The sequence below is a fragment of the Perca fluviatilis genome, chromosome 2, assembly GCF_010015445.1.
Source record: "Perca fluviatilis chromosome 2, GENO_Pfluv_1.0, whole genome shotgun sequence".
NCBI lineage: Eukaryota > Metazoa > Chordata > Actinopteri > Perciformes > Percidae > Perca > Perca fluviatilis.
Genome location: NC_053113.1, coordinates 14,179,774 through 14,196,205, shown reverse-complemented (window position 1 = coordinate 14,196,205; position 16,432 = coordinate 14,179,774). Strand labels below are relative to the sequence as shown.

At 41.1% G+C, this 16,432-nt stretch overlaps 1 protein-coding gene across 7 annotated transcripts in view; it reads left to right on the top strand.

Annotated features, from left to right (window-relative positions):
• The window catches only part of eml2 (EMAP like 2), a 37,195-nt gene that overhangs the window by 7,102 nt on the left and 13,661 nt on the right, over positions 1-16,432 (top strand). For 2 of the 7 annotated variants that reach the window (XM_039783520.1, XM_039783537.1), the window contains exons 2-4: positions 7,117-7,356; positions 7,960-8,077; positions 8,224-8,325. In XM_039783520.1, coding sequence (XP_039639454.1) covers positions 7,117-7,356; positions 7,960-8,077; positions 8,224-8,325 — 460 coding nt within the window. Of the gene's footprint in view, positions 1-129; positions 312-7,116; positions 7,357-7,959; positions 8,078-8,223; positions 8,326-10,820; positions 10,959-16,432 lie in introns of those variants that run through there. The other 5 variants (XM_039783530.1, XM_039783545.1, XM_039783555.1 and 2 more) reach the window with 4 other exon arrangements.

The following is a 16,432-nucleotide window of genomic DNA, read 5'->3' as shown; positions in this document are numbered from 1 at the left end:
GGAAGAGGGAGTGGTCCTGTTAGCAAGGGTGAGAGGAGGAAGTGGAGGCGGAGGAGGGAGTGGTTCAGCAGGAGAGGATGGGGGATGAGAGTTTGTGAATGTGTGTGTGTAAAAAAAAAATAGAGAGAGAGAGAGAGTGATGGAGCACTGGCCCCAGACGGGGAGGGGAGGGAGTCCGAGTCCAGAAAGCCTCTAGGGGAAGAAGAGTGGAGCAAGTGGAAAAGCTGACTGACTGAGTGTTTTGCAGTGGACTGACACTCTGGTTGATTGACAGGAGGAGTGACCAGACACTTAGCGTGGCACAATGGCAGGTAGGCAAGACGAGCTCCACCTTCATCATCACTTCACTGCACCATGAATATTTCAGCAGCCTTCAATTTTCTTATTGCCCTGCGCCGACATCCCATTGTCCATCTCGCTGTCTCTCTGGCAGCATCTTAAACACACACACACACACACACACACACACACACACACACACACACACACACACACACACACACACACACATACACACAAACACACCCCTCTGAATTTCATCATCCATATCTTTCCATCCGTCTTTCCTTTTACTCCCTTCCCTCCAACTCCTGATTGGCTTCTTCCTCCTGTCCATCCACCCTTCTCTTTTATCCACCACGCTTCTTCCTCTCTGTGGTCATTTTTCTGTATCCTGATAGCAGCCATGTGTCTGTATCAGCCTCATGTCAGCTGGGCTTTAAGTAGCACTTTACAGTAATGTTTGACTGTGCTGGGATGGAGAGGAACGTTAGCTTGCAAAATAAAAGTGTGTGTGTGTGTGTGTGTGTGTGTGTGTGTGTGTGTGTGTGTGTGTGTGTGTGTGTGTGTGTGTGTGTGTGTGTGTGTGTGTGCGTGTGTGTGTGTGTGTGTTTGCGCGCATGTGTGTGTGTGTGTGCGCATGTGTGGGTGTGCATGTGGGGGTGTGCATGTGTTAGTGTGTGTGTGAGTCTCGCCTACTGAATATCAAATAGATGTGGCCTCTGGTTTATAAGTAATGGAATACTGCTGAGGTGTAAATGTTGCTGTGTGTGTGTGTATGGTGTGCGTGTGTATGGTGTGCGTGTGTATGTGATAATTCAAGGGCAAATTGAAAAGTAGCCAGCTCTGCAGCGTTTTTAAACAGGTGTCCTGACAGAAGTGAGAATGAAGGTGAACCCTGCTGATCTCTCCATCTCTTTGTTTTCTCTCTCTCTCTCTCTCTCTCTCTCTCCTTTTCTCTAGCTCTTTCTCTTATAACATGATTAGTTACATGTAAATAATGACACTGTAACTTGTCAACTCAGACTAAACATGTTTCACCAGGCTGAAGGACAATTTCCCCTTATTTAACATATCTAACTATAAATAAAGATGTTAAACATACAACCTAGCGTATGTTAAGGATTTCATGCTACTAGAATGTGTACTAGAATATTGAATATTGAACTATTTTAGACACCGTGTGGACAGTAAAACTGTCTCTTCCAGGTTCTTTCATTTGAACTCTGTAGCTATCTCCCCCATCTCCTCCTCGTTGTTTTTCTTTCTGTCTGTTCAATTCAGTGTAGCTAATGGCAGTTTAGATAAAGAAGATTATTGCCGCATTTAGTTAAAGATTAATCATTCATCTCTCTTTCTCCCGCTATGAGTCCTTTCTGTTCCTTTCACTCTCGATCTCCTCCCACCAACAATCTGTCCTCTCCTACTTATTTGTTTCTCTCTCTTGTGCCCCTGCCTGTGTTGTCACCTCACCTGGCTGCATTCTCTCATAAGAAAGTCATTTATTTCTACAATAAGTAAAGTAAAAAAACAAGTGCTTCATTTCTCCCAAATGAGAGTTGGATTGCTCTGGAATTACTGTGACTGACTGTGACTGTGTCATCTATGTGATCACTAGATGGAGTATTGTTAGTTTAGATTAGTTTATTAGGATCCCCATTAGCTACAGCAGGGCTGCAGCTATTCTTCCTGGGGTCTGACATGTTAGAGAGTCAGAGTAGCTAACATACAGTAGCAGGACAGTAAGATTTTATTTGTGTAATATCACACTTCAGGAGGTGAGACATCACTTTATTTGTATTGTTTTACAGTACAAAACATCCATAGGGATAATACTTTTATGGGAATTAGCTTCCTATAATTCATTTACCAGGTCAGAATTTTAAAGCTGCAGTAGGTAAGATTGTGAAGAGCCAGGACGTTGCCAACAAATTTGAACATCGATAACTTCTCAGTCCCTCCTCCCTTTCTGCTGCAGCCCAAAGCGTCTCCTAAGCCCCTCCCACACAACGGAGTTTGACAGAAATGCCGGCATGTCAGACAACATGTTCAATAACTAAACACCAACACAACGTTAACTTTACTCACCAACAGTAAAACGATGCTAACTAGCAGGCTACCGTTAGCCATTTCAGCATCATATCAGACCGACCACTGTGCTAACGTTACTATCATCCTCACCAGTGTAGCTTTGTGGACTTTTGACTACTAATAACCAAGTGAAAGATAAATCATTCATGGTAATTATGTTACCTGTTGAGAGGAAATGTGGCTACGTCTGCATCGTTCTTCAGATCTTTAAAATCCTGCAGCCACGCCACCTCTGAAAAGCCACTCCATTATTCACGGAGTTTTGGAAAACCTTTCTGCAGTTCGTGCGCGGGGAGGGGGGAGGGGAGAACGCTATATATGCTGTGCCTGAGCAGTGATTGACAGGCAGATAGACCACCCCTGTGGCCCTGATTGGAGAAAATCGACCGGGAGCGGTGGAATTTTGCCAATGGCACTACAGACACTACTTTTTTTACATAATTCATGTAGTTCTACTGGAACATAGGGTCAGTTTCAGCAAATATGACAGAAATTTAGTTTTATAAGACTTACCTACTGCATCTTTAATGTTCAAATGGGTCATTGACTCAGAAACAGCATTTAGACCACAATGAAGACTAATGAAAGGCGTTTAGGAGCTGGCACCTATTTAAAAAGGGAGAGCCGCCGTTTCAATTGTTATAGAAACTATGGGTTGCAATACCAGGATTAAATTAATTATTAATATATTAATTATTGTATGTGCATTAGCCTAGAAATCTAGACACACCCTAGCAGCAGCAGCCAGGGTCAGTCTAGCAAATCTCCGTTGGCTTGCGAGCTGGAAAAAACAAATTCTGTTCAGGCCCATTACATTGTGTACAGAGTCCGTGGGCGGGCTTAACATAAGGACGGCAGAGTTGCGACGTTCCACGTGAATTCCCTGCTACTTGACGTACTAACGTTGCTCTGGTTGGCTGTGAGTGCAGAGGGAATTTGAAAGACAACAGTTTATCCTGCCCCTCGGATTGAGCCCTGCCTGTGGTGAGTTCCCAGACCCAACATCTTGATGTGGGTCTGGCTTGTCAGGCTATATGTGCATTGCATGGTGTTGGGTGTAGTCTCGCATTGCCAGACCTTCCTCCACAGCACCACAGAGGAGGGTCTGGCTAGTCCACACAGCAATCCGGGATGGGAGAAAAGCTTGCTCTGGTTTATTGGCATTTCTTTAAACCAATCACAATCATCATGGGTAGGCTAAGTGCCGAGCGGAGCCACGGTGCCTCTGCAAAATAGCCTCGGGAAGGAACTTGTTTTGGTGAAACATTTACGTTCAAAGGTTGGTTTAGCCGTGCAACAGAAAACTCAGATTGGACGGATAGTCTAGCTAGCTGTCTGGATTGACCCTGCAGAGATCTGAGGAACAGTTAACCGTAGTCCTCAGAAATCCAGCAGAGTTTAGAATTACAAACCAAGAAAGTGGAAGGTAACGGGACATCTAAAAAACAGACATCCGACAGAATTTAGGGCAGAACAAGAGCAATCCCGGAAGTGGAAAGTCGTAGCTATAGACTATGTTGGGTGTAATGTACTGTATGTTTGGATCTATAATTTAATTGCGTATTTACCACAGATTTAACTTATTTGTATTTGTATGAATTGCTTTAGTTGTTACTGTTTGTGTCTACCTGCCCTGGGACTGCAGACAGAAATTAGCTGGTAGCTCAATCTGATACAATGCTTCTCTTCTTCCTGTATGAGATAAATGTTTTTTTGTACATGATCCCTGACAAATGAGTGCAAAAAAACTAAACTAATCTGTAAAAAACAGAAATGATAAACAAGTTGGCAACAAAATTCAAATTCATTTGGATAACCCAGTCTAATCCTACAGCATCAGATACATTTGAGGAAATTTGAGAAGGTAGACGATGACGAACGCTTCAGATAGACTGACGTTATGTTACTGATCCATTCTGCCGTGCAAATCTTCCCTTAGCTAGATTTCTGTATGTAAATATGAAGCTTGACTTCCCTGTGGCCCTGTCTCATTTGACTGCAAGATCTGATACAGTAACGGTATTCTCTGTCTTCCCCCGGCTCCACTTACTGAACTGATGCATGCTGGGAACGTTGTATTGGCTCGTGCTGAAGCAGTGTGGCCTGTACAGTCCTCTTTTTGAAGTGCACTGCTCTTTAATGGCAAGTTAAATGTTAATACTTAAATCTCTGAATGGTGTAGTACACATGGTGAGTGTGACATTTGCATTAAAAATAATGAGGACAAGGAAGTTCATGGTAAATGTCTGCATTAAGAGTCTGCTGAGTTATTGCCATTTTATTTTTAAGTTGTTAGGTAGATTTCATCTTTCAAGCAGCCTGAGATGTAAGCTCTGTCTACTTTAGATGTTATAGTGATATTTGAATATTGTTTAGCTATTTTGGCTTGATTTTACCATGTAACTAATTGGGCAATCACTAAAGTTTTTACTGAAACTGGCCTCTATACTGAGGCTAATCCTGATATGTTCAGTATTTACTGATACTGTAGCTATTATATGACAAGTATTCAGTATGTACTTCCTCTAAAAACAGCTGATTAACACTTTCTTTGCAGAATCTTTTTATGTCCCACCTCATCTTTGCAACAGATACCTCTGTGATGCACCGGGCTTTTGAATAAAGAACACACTAGCAGGAAAATACAAGCATATTCATGCCTAAATGTTTAAACAGATAATTGCACTCTGTCAGTGTTGATTTTCAATGTTCAAGTAGAATAAACTTCTTTCTCAGTTGGTGTAATATTTAAAAAGGTGTGTCTCTTTTTCGAAAGAAAATATGCATTAGTGATGACCATGAGGACGTGGTTGTTTCAGAGTGGACTTCATGACTTAGAGGGGACAGGGTTTAGAATTTAGGATGCATGAAGAGAAACTTGTTTTTTTATCAGGCTGTAATCTGTTAATGTGGGCCACAGATTAATAATCCGCACTGGGCAGTTTGCCTTCAATAATCTAGCCAGCCTGTGGTGATGTCATCATGGTGGGTGTGATGATGGTGAACGATTAAAATGGATAGAGTCCAATATTAGAGGAATAAAGGCAGAGGGTGGAGGGATGTGAGGAGGCTGGAATCAACAGCAGCTCATTTGCTTCTACTTACTAGTTGTCATACCATGTTATACTGTGAAACCGGTATACTGCAGCAAACCCTATTTATTTATTTCTAAACACTGCATGGATCCTGGAGGCCAAAGAAAGATTTTGAATGTATTTTCTTCCCCATTTGCAAAAACAAATATTTTTTAATATTTTGACACCTGCATTATTTACATCCATCATCAGCTAGCAGTCTTCTTTTTTTCACATTTACGTTACTGTCCTCGGCAGTTAGCAGGAATGGGAATGCACGCAAGATTATATAAACGATACAAACACAATGGGAACCTGCCAATCAAAACATTTTTCTATAGCACAACTGGGCAAATGGGGCACCTTTTAAATCTTAATGCATGAGGATGTATTGAAGAGGACAAAGCTTCTCTGGTGCCAACTCTCTCTCCGTCCCTTTCTTTCAATTTCTTCTCTCCCACGATGTCCATACAAAACAACCACACAACCTCGTATCTGGTGTTGTTTTCCTTCTCCTACACTCTGACTCACACTCACACCCGGAGTCTGAATTATTAAAACCAGTCAAGTTTCCTGTATGCTTTTATCCCCCTGAGAAACTCTAAACCATTGATTCACAAAGCAGCAGCAGATATCCCTAACCTTAACCATAAAGCAGCTGCTTGTGTTTAAATCCAAATTAATGTTCCCGAATGTTCAAATATCCAGGCAGCAGTTACTCATGGTTTTTATACTTTAATTCTCTCTTCTCTTACTTTCTAACGCTCCCTCTGATGCACACCCACAACTTCATAATGTCTTCTCTCTCACATATACATGCGGTCAAGCTGTTAATCTTCAATTTGGAGCCATCGCTGAGTGCTCATTGCTGTTTTCTTTCAGCACTGCACGTCCATAAAATAGGGGTGGGAATCACCAGAGGCCTCAGATACGATATCATCACAATACTTATGTCACAATATGATATTATTGCAATTTTAAACATATTGCAATATTCTGCGATATATTGCAATGTATTACCTTTTTTCCAACTTCAAATTCTTCCCAATTTCAAATGTTGTTCCCAGAGGAAAATTTTGTCAACATCTGTTTTATCTAAAAAGATTTCTGTGTTTGTTCATCTCACTTCAATTTTATTGCTGCAAAATGGGATTGTCAAGCAGACAAACTGACCAACACATATATCATAAAAGATCGATACTTGGCGTCTGTGTATCGATACAGTATTGCCACGAAAAATATTGCGATACTATACTGTATAGATTTTTTTTCCCCACCCCTACCATAAAATCAAGCATCTATCAAACATTGTGGGCTGAACTGTCATGTCTTTTTCCTCGTATTTTTAAATGAACAATGTTTAAAGCTGCATGTGATATGTTTTTAGAGTCAGCTAACTGACTTATTTTCATAAGTGTTGTACTTTCCTTTTATAGGATATAATTTGGTTTAACCTAAGACCCTGTCTGCGGTGTACTGGATTGTATACTGGCACTACAAGTTGTACTAGTCACCACCACACTGTGTTTTTATTTTTTATTTTATTTTCTTTTAATTTTTTTTACTCATAATGAACAGAGGTAACATATCATATCAAAAGGTAACTCGTGTGACTTGCCTGTAAGTCGCAGTAACTCGAATCTAAACTAAAATCTTCTGTCCTCCTGTCCAGATGACACGGTGTCGGCTGGCAGTAACATGGACATGGAGGACCGGGTTTCCCACCTGGAGCAGAAGCTGCAGCTGCAGGAGGATGAGATCCAGCTGTTGAAGGCAGCTCTGGCTGATGCCCTGCGCCGACTGGGTTGCTGTGAGGAGCAGAGCCTGGGGATGCAACCTGGAGGCGTCCATGCTGCTGGGAGGAGATCTCTGGCTACCACAGCTTCAGCAACACCTAGCAAGGGTAAGAAAGGTAACTGGAGAAGAGAGAGCCAAAGTCCTGCAGCCTTCCTTACTTAGTTAGGTGTTCACCAGTAGGTTTGGGTACCGAAACCCGGTTCCACTATGCAACCGATAGGAATCGGGCCAAATTAGAACGCAAATTTCAGTTCTTCATTTTGGTTCCACTTAATGTGCCGACTGAAAGATTTTCCCTCTGTCGCTCCGAAACGGAAGTAAAAATATCCCCCTTTCTCTGTAGTCTACCGTTAGCTAGCTACCGTAAATGTAGGCTACTTTTAAAATGCCATATTTCCGCTATGGGCTCAACAAAACGAACGTAAAAGCATATTACGGCTACCACATCTGTAAAAGAGCCTTTCTTTGATGTCATTTTTCAGTTTTTCAAGAAACTGAATCGTTTCAAAAGTACCGGTTCGGCATCGGAATCGTAAAAATCCAAACGATACCCAACCATACATTTATTTTCGCAGCAAATTGTGCACATACTGTCAAAGAGTACAGGGACAACATTACCTCACAAACTGTACAAAGTGACAATCTCAGATTTCGATTTGTTATTAACATCTGTCAACTCCTCCTATGCTGAAGCTGATAATAATTTGTCATCTTTCAGTGCGTCAGCTCCTGCAGGCTCTTCCCTCCAGACCTCTGAGTAATGGCTACGTTCAACAGAAACGCCTCCTCTCCTCCCCTTCCTCTCCTAAGAAGGAGGTGCTACAGTCCATTAAGAGGTATACAAAACCAGGGGAATCAACTAGGGATGGAACTTTTTTTCTTTTTTTTTTAGAAAATAGAGGGGAGGAAGGGTAAAGTTAAGTTTCAAATGTGAAAACATGCTGGTTTCTCCTTAACAACACTTTTGTCTCCTCTCGTTCAGGAAGAGTATGTCCACAGAGCGTCTCACCATGGTGAGGAGAGACATGGGAGCGGAGAGTCGGAGTCGAACCACCTCTTCCAGCAGCTCCTCCGGAGGCAAAGGGTAACAACCTTGTTCAGTTTGATGGTGAATCTTGTATAAATTATACACTGTGTTTCTAAATTAATGAACACCTCCTACACGTACTCTGTGATACTAGAAAAACAAGCATCAGTTACATTTTACACAAAGGCAGATGTAACCGGGAAAACAACATTTTAAACCCGGTGTTACAACGAAAACAAACTCCTCTAACAAGCTCAGAGAACATGTTTGTGTGTCTTGGGTCAGCAGGGCCGTGGAGGAGTTCAGTGGGTCGCTATAGATTGTTGTAATGAGCTGTCTTACCTCTCTACTCTCCCCTGTCTTTCTGTCTGTAGACAGACTAAAGTGTCATACAGTCCAACCAGATTGAGTCGGTCTGAAGACATTGTTTGCCAGTCAGAGGCAGAAAGAAGAAGAGTGAAGGTGTTTGGTTACAGCAAGACTGTCTTTTCAGATATTAGATCTGTAGATATTTAAATATGCAGATTTGAGATCTCAGAGTACTGAACATGTTTAATACACTGGCAACCTGTCCAGGGTGTGACCTGTCTCTCTCCCGATGCATGCTGGGATAGGCTCCATCCCCCCTAATGGCCCTGATAAGCAGGCATAGAAAATGGATGGTTGACTTATTAAAGATACTGGTATGAGGAAAAAGTTCCATTCTGTGATCGGACTGTAGTTTATTTGATATGGAACCAGCCCATAAAGTTCAGATGTTAAGAAATGACCTGCAATAACCAGATCAAGTAGACCGTAGACGGGTAATTTGAATACTTGAATACATGCACAGTATTCACTATCCACTCTTGATTAGAATGATAGCTACACCAACAAAAGTCATGTGTCATGACAGTAGGTACTTCATCTTAAACCTTTCATGGATAAAATGAGTACACAATACAGATTATAACTACAGTAATGCACCTTTTTTAGTGACACAGCCAAAGTAACCCTTATCCTCTGTCTGATATCAATATATTGTTTCAAAATTATTATTTATTAATTCCATCGTTCATCAAAATGCTATCTGTAAACTAGACCAAAGGTGTTTGTTTAACAGGGAGAAGAAGACAAAAATATCTATCTATATTTTTTTCTCTTTCCCTAAATTAATTTCAGGCTCTGCTTTTATCAGTATTAAAATCCCAGAAATCCAAGGTGACTTATCCGTCCACCTTTTAAAGTAGATGTTTGCACATCTTTTTACTTAAAGGGGCTGTACTCGATATTCAGAACATTAATATAGCAACAAACCCATTAGCTATGTAAAGATCTAGTAGAGTAATGGCGATATAGTGGAGAATGAAGTCTCACAGTGTGTGTGTGTGTGTGTGTGTGTGTGTGTGTGTGTGTGTGTGTGTGTGTGTGTGTGTGTGTGTGTGTGTGTGTGTGTGTGTGTGTGTGTGTGTGTGTGTGTGTGTGGTAATCTAATTTGATAGCTGGCCCAGCCACGCGTGCATGTTAGTGCATGTGGCCGTGAAGAAATGTAGGTATTTCATGTTTTGGGGAAAGGTCTGCGAGAGCTGTGTGGAGGCAATCCCAGGCCGCTGTTTTTTATTTATTTTTTTTATTTTGAGTACAGCCCCTTTTTAATATTAAATAAAACAATCTGAGAAATTGGTGCTGCATGGGAAAAAGACAAGAGGAACAACTGCCTCTGCTTCCAAATCTAACCAGCATCTGTAACTTATTCTGAAAAAGATATCAAACATTTACAGCCGTCAGTGTGGGACCTGCTGGGACTCTTGGGAACTGCTGGTTTAGAGTTTCTGAAGTTTAAAGCACACTCAGGCTTCCATCATTCAGACTGTGTTTTCGAGAAGAGAGAGAGATGGATTCTGCACAGCATTATCCATCATCATTAGGGACCGTCTGATCTGTCTCATCATCATCATCTGTAACATTTCCACAGTCAGCTCTTCATGTTCGCCTGCAGTAAATCTGAGATGTCACCATGAATTACGTTTTACAATTAACTGGCTACAAGTCTTTGTGAGCCTGATGGACAGGGGAAGTATCCACGTGTCACAGCCAAGTGAACGCAACACGTGGATCGCTTTGTCATCAGTAAACAAACCCGCAGGAAGTTCATTTTTGGTTACACAGAGTCGCACACACTTTTGTCTGTCTTTCATTGCGTGATGTCTTACTTCTAAATCCATTTTTGTGTTTCTTCTCTCTTATGAACAGTTAAACCTCCTTCTTCTTTTCTCCATATTTCTTATCTCGGCTGTTCTTCCTCTAATCATCATCCACGTGTCATTTCTTCCCTTCCTGCTCCTCTTTCCTCTTTTACTTTTCCTCTTCCCTTCCCTCCTCTCTCCCTCTCTCTCTCTCTCTCTCTCTCTCTCTCTCTCTCTCTCCTGTCTTTCTGCTGATGGATCAGATTTCCAACAGTGCTTGGTAAAAGGGGGGTGTGGTTACTGGGCAGAGGGTGTGGGTCTGCGCAGTCAGGAAATGCATTCTGATTGGATGATGGGGCCTCCTAGGCTGAGCTAAAAGTTTGCTCAGTGAAGCAGGAAGTTGTGTGTTGCTGTAGCTGTTGAACAGGACAGGAACCGCTCCGACTGCTCACCACTGTTGACTGTTGACTGTTGACTGTTGACTGTTGACTGTTACTGTAACGGAGCCATGAAGAAATCTTCCAGGTAAATAGCTTCTTTACAATGGATAATCAATGGTTGACAAAGAGAGTGGAAGACTGTGAGCATAGTGGATTTACTGATAAAGCTTTTTGGAACAGAAAGCCCTACGCTCATACTGATTCTCAACACAAAATGAATTTCAGAAAATAATGGACAATTACTTTTTTTTGTGTCACATCCAGCTAGTTCCTCATCTGTTGTTTGACTAGTATTTAAATAGATTACAGATTGCATAATTAAACACTGTGTGGATGGTCTGCAAAATGGATTCACGCTTCACCATCTTAAATCTTTGGTTATTTTAAGTCTGAAAAAAAGAAAGTAGTAGTCTGTAGTCACTCGCTGTGGCTTCACCACAGCCTGAGGAAGTATTTTGTTTGTATGAAACTCTGTTGTCACGCAAACCGTTTGATGTATGAAACTCTGTTGTCACGCAAAATGTTTACCCCCCCCGTCTGCAGGGCTGTGGGTGGCTGTAGGGAGGGGCTGCAGCATAGTAACATGATGAATACAACTGAAACAAGAGCCAGCTGTGTTAGTGCACCATAGATTAAGCGGCAAGAGTTAAGAACACACAAAAAAATACAAAATTATGTAATTTTGAGAAGACTTAGTCATAGGTTAACTGTGTAGTTCAAACAAGTAATGGTTATGTGAAACTTGCTTTTGATTTAAGAAAAGCTCTCCGATGATGTATTAACATTGGAAATTTGACTTTTATGGGAACAATAATAAGGTGTTAATGTTGTGCCTTTTTCTAAAGTTGATCTCTTCCTTAATTAGTCTCTTATTTTTATCATATGGGCCCTTTTTTAATTGTAATTGTTGGCTATTTTTGTCTTTGGGCTTCTAATGATGGTGGAAACAACCAAACATGTCACATTTCTGTCAGGTTATGAAACACGCACACTCTCACACACGGGAAGATTAAATGTGAAATGACAGAACACGCTGTACTCTGCAGGTCTGTCAGTTAAATGATTGTCCTGTCTGCTGCCAGAATCAATCAGATTTAACAGATTGAAGTTCACAAGGAAATGGAAAAAATTGCATATGTTCATGGACAACAAACTGCTTCACATGACCCATTGTAGTTCTATTTGCATGTGCTGCCTTTGGGTGGTACCTAGATTGACATTCATTTTCAGGTTTTCCGAAGGGATTCTAAGTCATTCATTCATTCATTCATTCATTCATTCATTCATTTCTAAAAACCTGTAGAGCAGCTTGTAATTGAAAGTGTGTCCAAAAACACTGCGAAGACAGTTCTTATAGGACACCCTGCAGCATTGTGTCCACAGACAGGAGGCTGATGCAGCTGTGGGACTGATGTTATACGATTACCAATTCTACTCGGCTTGCAAAAATACTGATAACATTGATTGGACCTCCTGTTTAACCTGCAACAAACATATTGACCACATCTCTGCAGAGAAGCATTTTTAACCACTAAAACCAGGTTTTGCCCCAACGAACCAGTTAAACATACTATGACTGCCTTTCTTTTTATCCAATATTACGTAAATTTAAAGTGACGTTAAGGCATTGTACAAAGTTGAGTATTGCCAAACTGGATTTATGCAAATACAACGAGGAATAAGGAAAAGATCTCCATCATGTCCACCCTATACCCATCTCTTTCATTTTGTCTGTTTAATGGGACACAAAGCTTTAAGGTATAGCTTTACATTTTCAATTTAAATAAATACTTTTTTTATGTATATAATTGTGGCCTTAACATAGCCTTTCTAAAGTAAACAAGGTTTAACAACTACAATAAATAACTTGCCCTCTGTCAGATTTAAACCATGCAAATTCTGATGAAGGAAAAGATTAAAAGATTTGCATCATGTTGAAAAGATTGATATCTTTTCCGTTTTTCAAGTCAAATCTTTCTCCCGCCGACTCGCTCTATTTCTCTCTCTCCTGCTATCTCTGTTTCTCTCTCTCTCTCTGGTATTTTGTCTGATGCTGCGATAACTTCAAAGTGGTTCAGTCTATGTAAAATGTAACAATGGAGTTCAGTCTCTCAGTGTAATTTTTGTTGTTGAGTGAAGATGATCATATATGTTTGTGTCCGTTAACTGAACCACTGCAGTTCTTCGGTCATAATGGACACACAGTTGGGTGTACGATCCATTAGTCAGACCGCAATATCCATCTTCTCTACGCCTGCATCACTGTCCTAAAAACTGCTTTACTACAACATCCACCACAGTGGATGTATTATCACCCAGTCTGATGGAGCACTTCACTCATAAGATAAAATGTTGAGGAATATCTTGTAATCATGTAATTTTAAGACAAATGTATTATTGCAATTAGTGGACAGAATTGTCAGCTAAAGTGCACACTGGAGTGATTATTTAATTAATTTCTTTTATCAATTATACAGCACAGTATACAATACAGTATGATGCAAGAACAAGCACACAGCACTGAAATGATGAATCAACAAGTTGAATACATAAAAAATATGATTTAAAAAAAACAAACAAGCGAACACATGAGATTCCATCCAATCTTTATAACGTACTTACACTGTGATCCTTTAATCTTGACAGTGTAAAAGACATAACTTGGAAAAAGATCTTTGAGAAACTTTTTAGGTTTTTCAGATGCCATTTTTGTTTTAAATCTTGCCACATAATTTTTAAGTCAGACACTCCTGCTGTCAGACTGGTTAGAGAGTGCTTTAGGACAAAGAGCAGCATTGGATATTCATTTTGAATCGCACCTCAAATTGGGAACATGCTAAACATGAATTAATCCGCATGTAAATATTCTCTGGCCTATTTCTGTACGCATACATGAAGCAATCCCCATTTACAGCTGAACTGAAAGAAGGCTTCATGTTGTCGTTTTCAGAGAAGCGGAGCACATTAATTACTGTTTCTGTCTGCTGTGTGAAGTATTTCTCAGAGGAACCCTGGGAAGTCTTTGCTGCTCATTAGTCCCCTCTGGGTCTTACACAAACCAATTGGGTTTTCAGACTGCAGGCAGGCAGAAAATGCCAACAATACGCTCAGGGCTGCATGTAAATGAGTGGTCTGTTTGTGCATTCCTTCTCCCTGGAAATCTTGTGACTAGGACAGCAGCCGCATGGGTTTTAGATCCAGTTATTTGCCCTGTCCGGCTGCCAGTTACCCAGCATGCCCCTGCACTAATTAATGTCTCTGAATCAATCTTGTTCTCTCATTGGCTAGAACTTGACCACGCCTCATCTTCCTGGCAGACCACACACACACACACACACACACACACACACACACACACACACACACACACAGATCAGACAAACAGGCTTTTATGTGGTTACTTTAAAGAGCCGACACGGTGGCTGGCCGCCTTCAGCTGCCCAGAGACAACACACACGAGTCAGGTCCTCAGATCATCCGCCTGTAACCTCTGCAGTCTGTTTTTTAATCTTCTTCTGATGCTTTGTGTTCTGTTCAAACTCACATAAGCTCTGATCTTTTATGATTGATAATTATTCTCTGTTCTCTTCACCCGTGTCTCATATTAATTGTAAAACTCATTGTGGCTTTATGACTAAAGTTTATTAATACATTTGACTTGACGTGACCTGACCTGACAAGCTCTCGTCTCAGGTAACCTTCCCAGGTAACTCCCTGTTAAACAAATTTTAGGAAAAGTAGGCACACATGATTCATCCTGGTGCTTGAAGGTGTCCTGTTTCTCAACAAGCAAAAGTTACGTTCAGTAGTACTCTTCTAATTCAATGGATGCGTTTCCTTCCTCACAAAACCTTTCCCAAGCCGATTTATTTGATATTTGAAATGATCTTCCTCACTTGCTTCATTTCTTTGCGTGTCACCGCCACCAACTGTCTATATGCTTCCACAGACCCTCAGGGAAGTCAAACACATAGCCCCAGATGCTCCTGTTGCTGAGCAGGAAGAGACACGCCCTCAATTTCCCTTATCTCATCAAGCCTTACTTGTACTGCTGTTGCCATGGTGATTCTCACCTGTCAGCTGAGGCAGCACTGATGATCTGATTGTTTGACAGCATCCTGACAGGTTAGGATGAGTTGTGAGCGTGCACTGAAATGCTCAGCGGGCAGTTCTGCTTGGTTGACAAACAGCTGATTCAGGAACAGTTGCGGCTGTAGCTCAGCTGCTGTGAACTGATGAGCCAGCTTCAGGTTTTGATTGACAGGTCTTATTATGGATTTTGCCAAAATGGCTGACACACTGGTTGTCACTTTAAATTTAAAGTAGTTATCCCAAAGTTTTCATAGAACTACATTTCAGCTTTTCTATGCTACTAGTGCTCCTCTATCTCACCTCTCTGTCATCTTTGCTCTGATCCTCCCTGTCATATTGTTGGGCTGAGCACCATATTGTGTGTGTTTAACTGGTTATACTCAGTGACACCATCCATGTGTGTGTACACAGATAATAAGGCTTCTCTGTTTACTTTGTGTCAGCTGACTCGACCAAAGACACCATTTATCAACCTGTGTACACAGTGACATTAAAGAGTTGGTACTTTTATTCATTTTTTTTTGTCTATTCTTCAAAGAAAAACAGAGCTGTGTTTCTAGCTTTGTGTCTTGTTCAGTAACAAAGATGTATGCCTTTCTATACAGTAGGAGCCTTGACCAAAAAAAGGCCTGTTGGCCTCTGTTAAAAATGTTTTTCAAACAAAATGACACCACGCAGACTTTTAGAAAAATTGACACGCATCAAAATTGTGATCCTAATTTTTCGGAAGCCTGAACAAATGCTCTTTAATAACTAATTTACACAGCATTGTAGGATGTGAAAATGTTCTCCTTTTTTAACTGAGATGTTTCATACACCTCTTTGCTGGCTATGTTACCTGTTGGTTATTGTTAAAAAAACAAGTTTTAATTCCACAAGTTTGGTGCACGCTGATCATCCCAGTTAATATGTAGGATACTGTACATGAAAACAATATTTCCAAGACCCGGGGACCTTAATCCTGCCTCCAGAGTCCTCTCATCTCAGACAAGAGATGCAGGAGGATAAGTCTTGATTATATGATGCATGGCCTGCGTGCTGCGCTTTTGCTGACTCTGTGCTCTGCAGCTTTTCCACAGACGTCCCTATTGTCCAGTTAATGTGAAACTGAGCGGAGGTGTGCAGCCTGTCGAGCAAAGAATACATAATTCAGAATATTTTATGTGCACGCCAGATGTTATGGAACAAAGTCTCAGTAGTTTTGGAAAATAATTATATATTCTGTGTAATATTTGCTCTATGGTGTGTTATCCCCCAATCAAGCCTTCAAGGCAGCGCTGCGACCGTTGTCTTCAAGCCACCTAACTCTAACCCTAACCCTAACCATTGCCTAATCTTAGTGCCTTCCAGGCAGCACAACCGTCAACTTCAAGGCACCTAACCTTAACCATAACCATTTCCTAATCCTAGTGCCTTCCAGGCAGCGCTGCCTGGAAGACGACGTTTGGGGGGGCTTAAAACACCAAA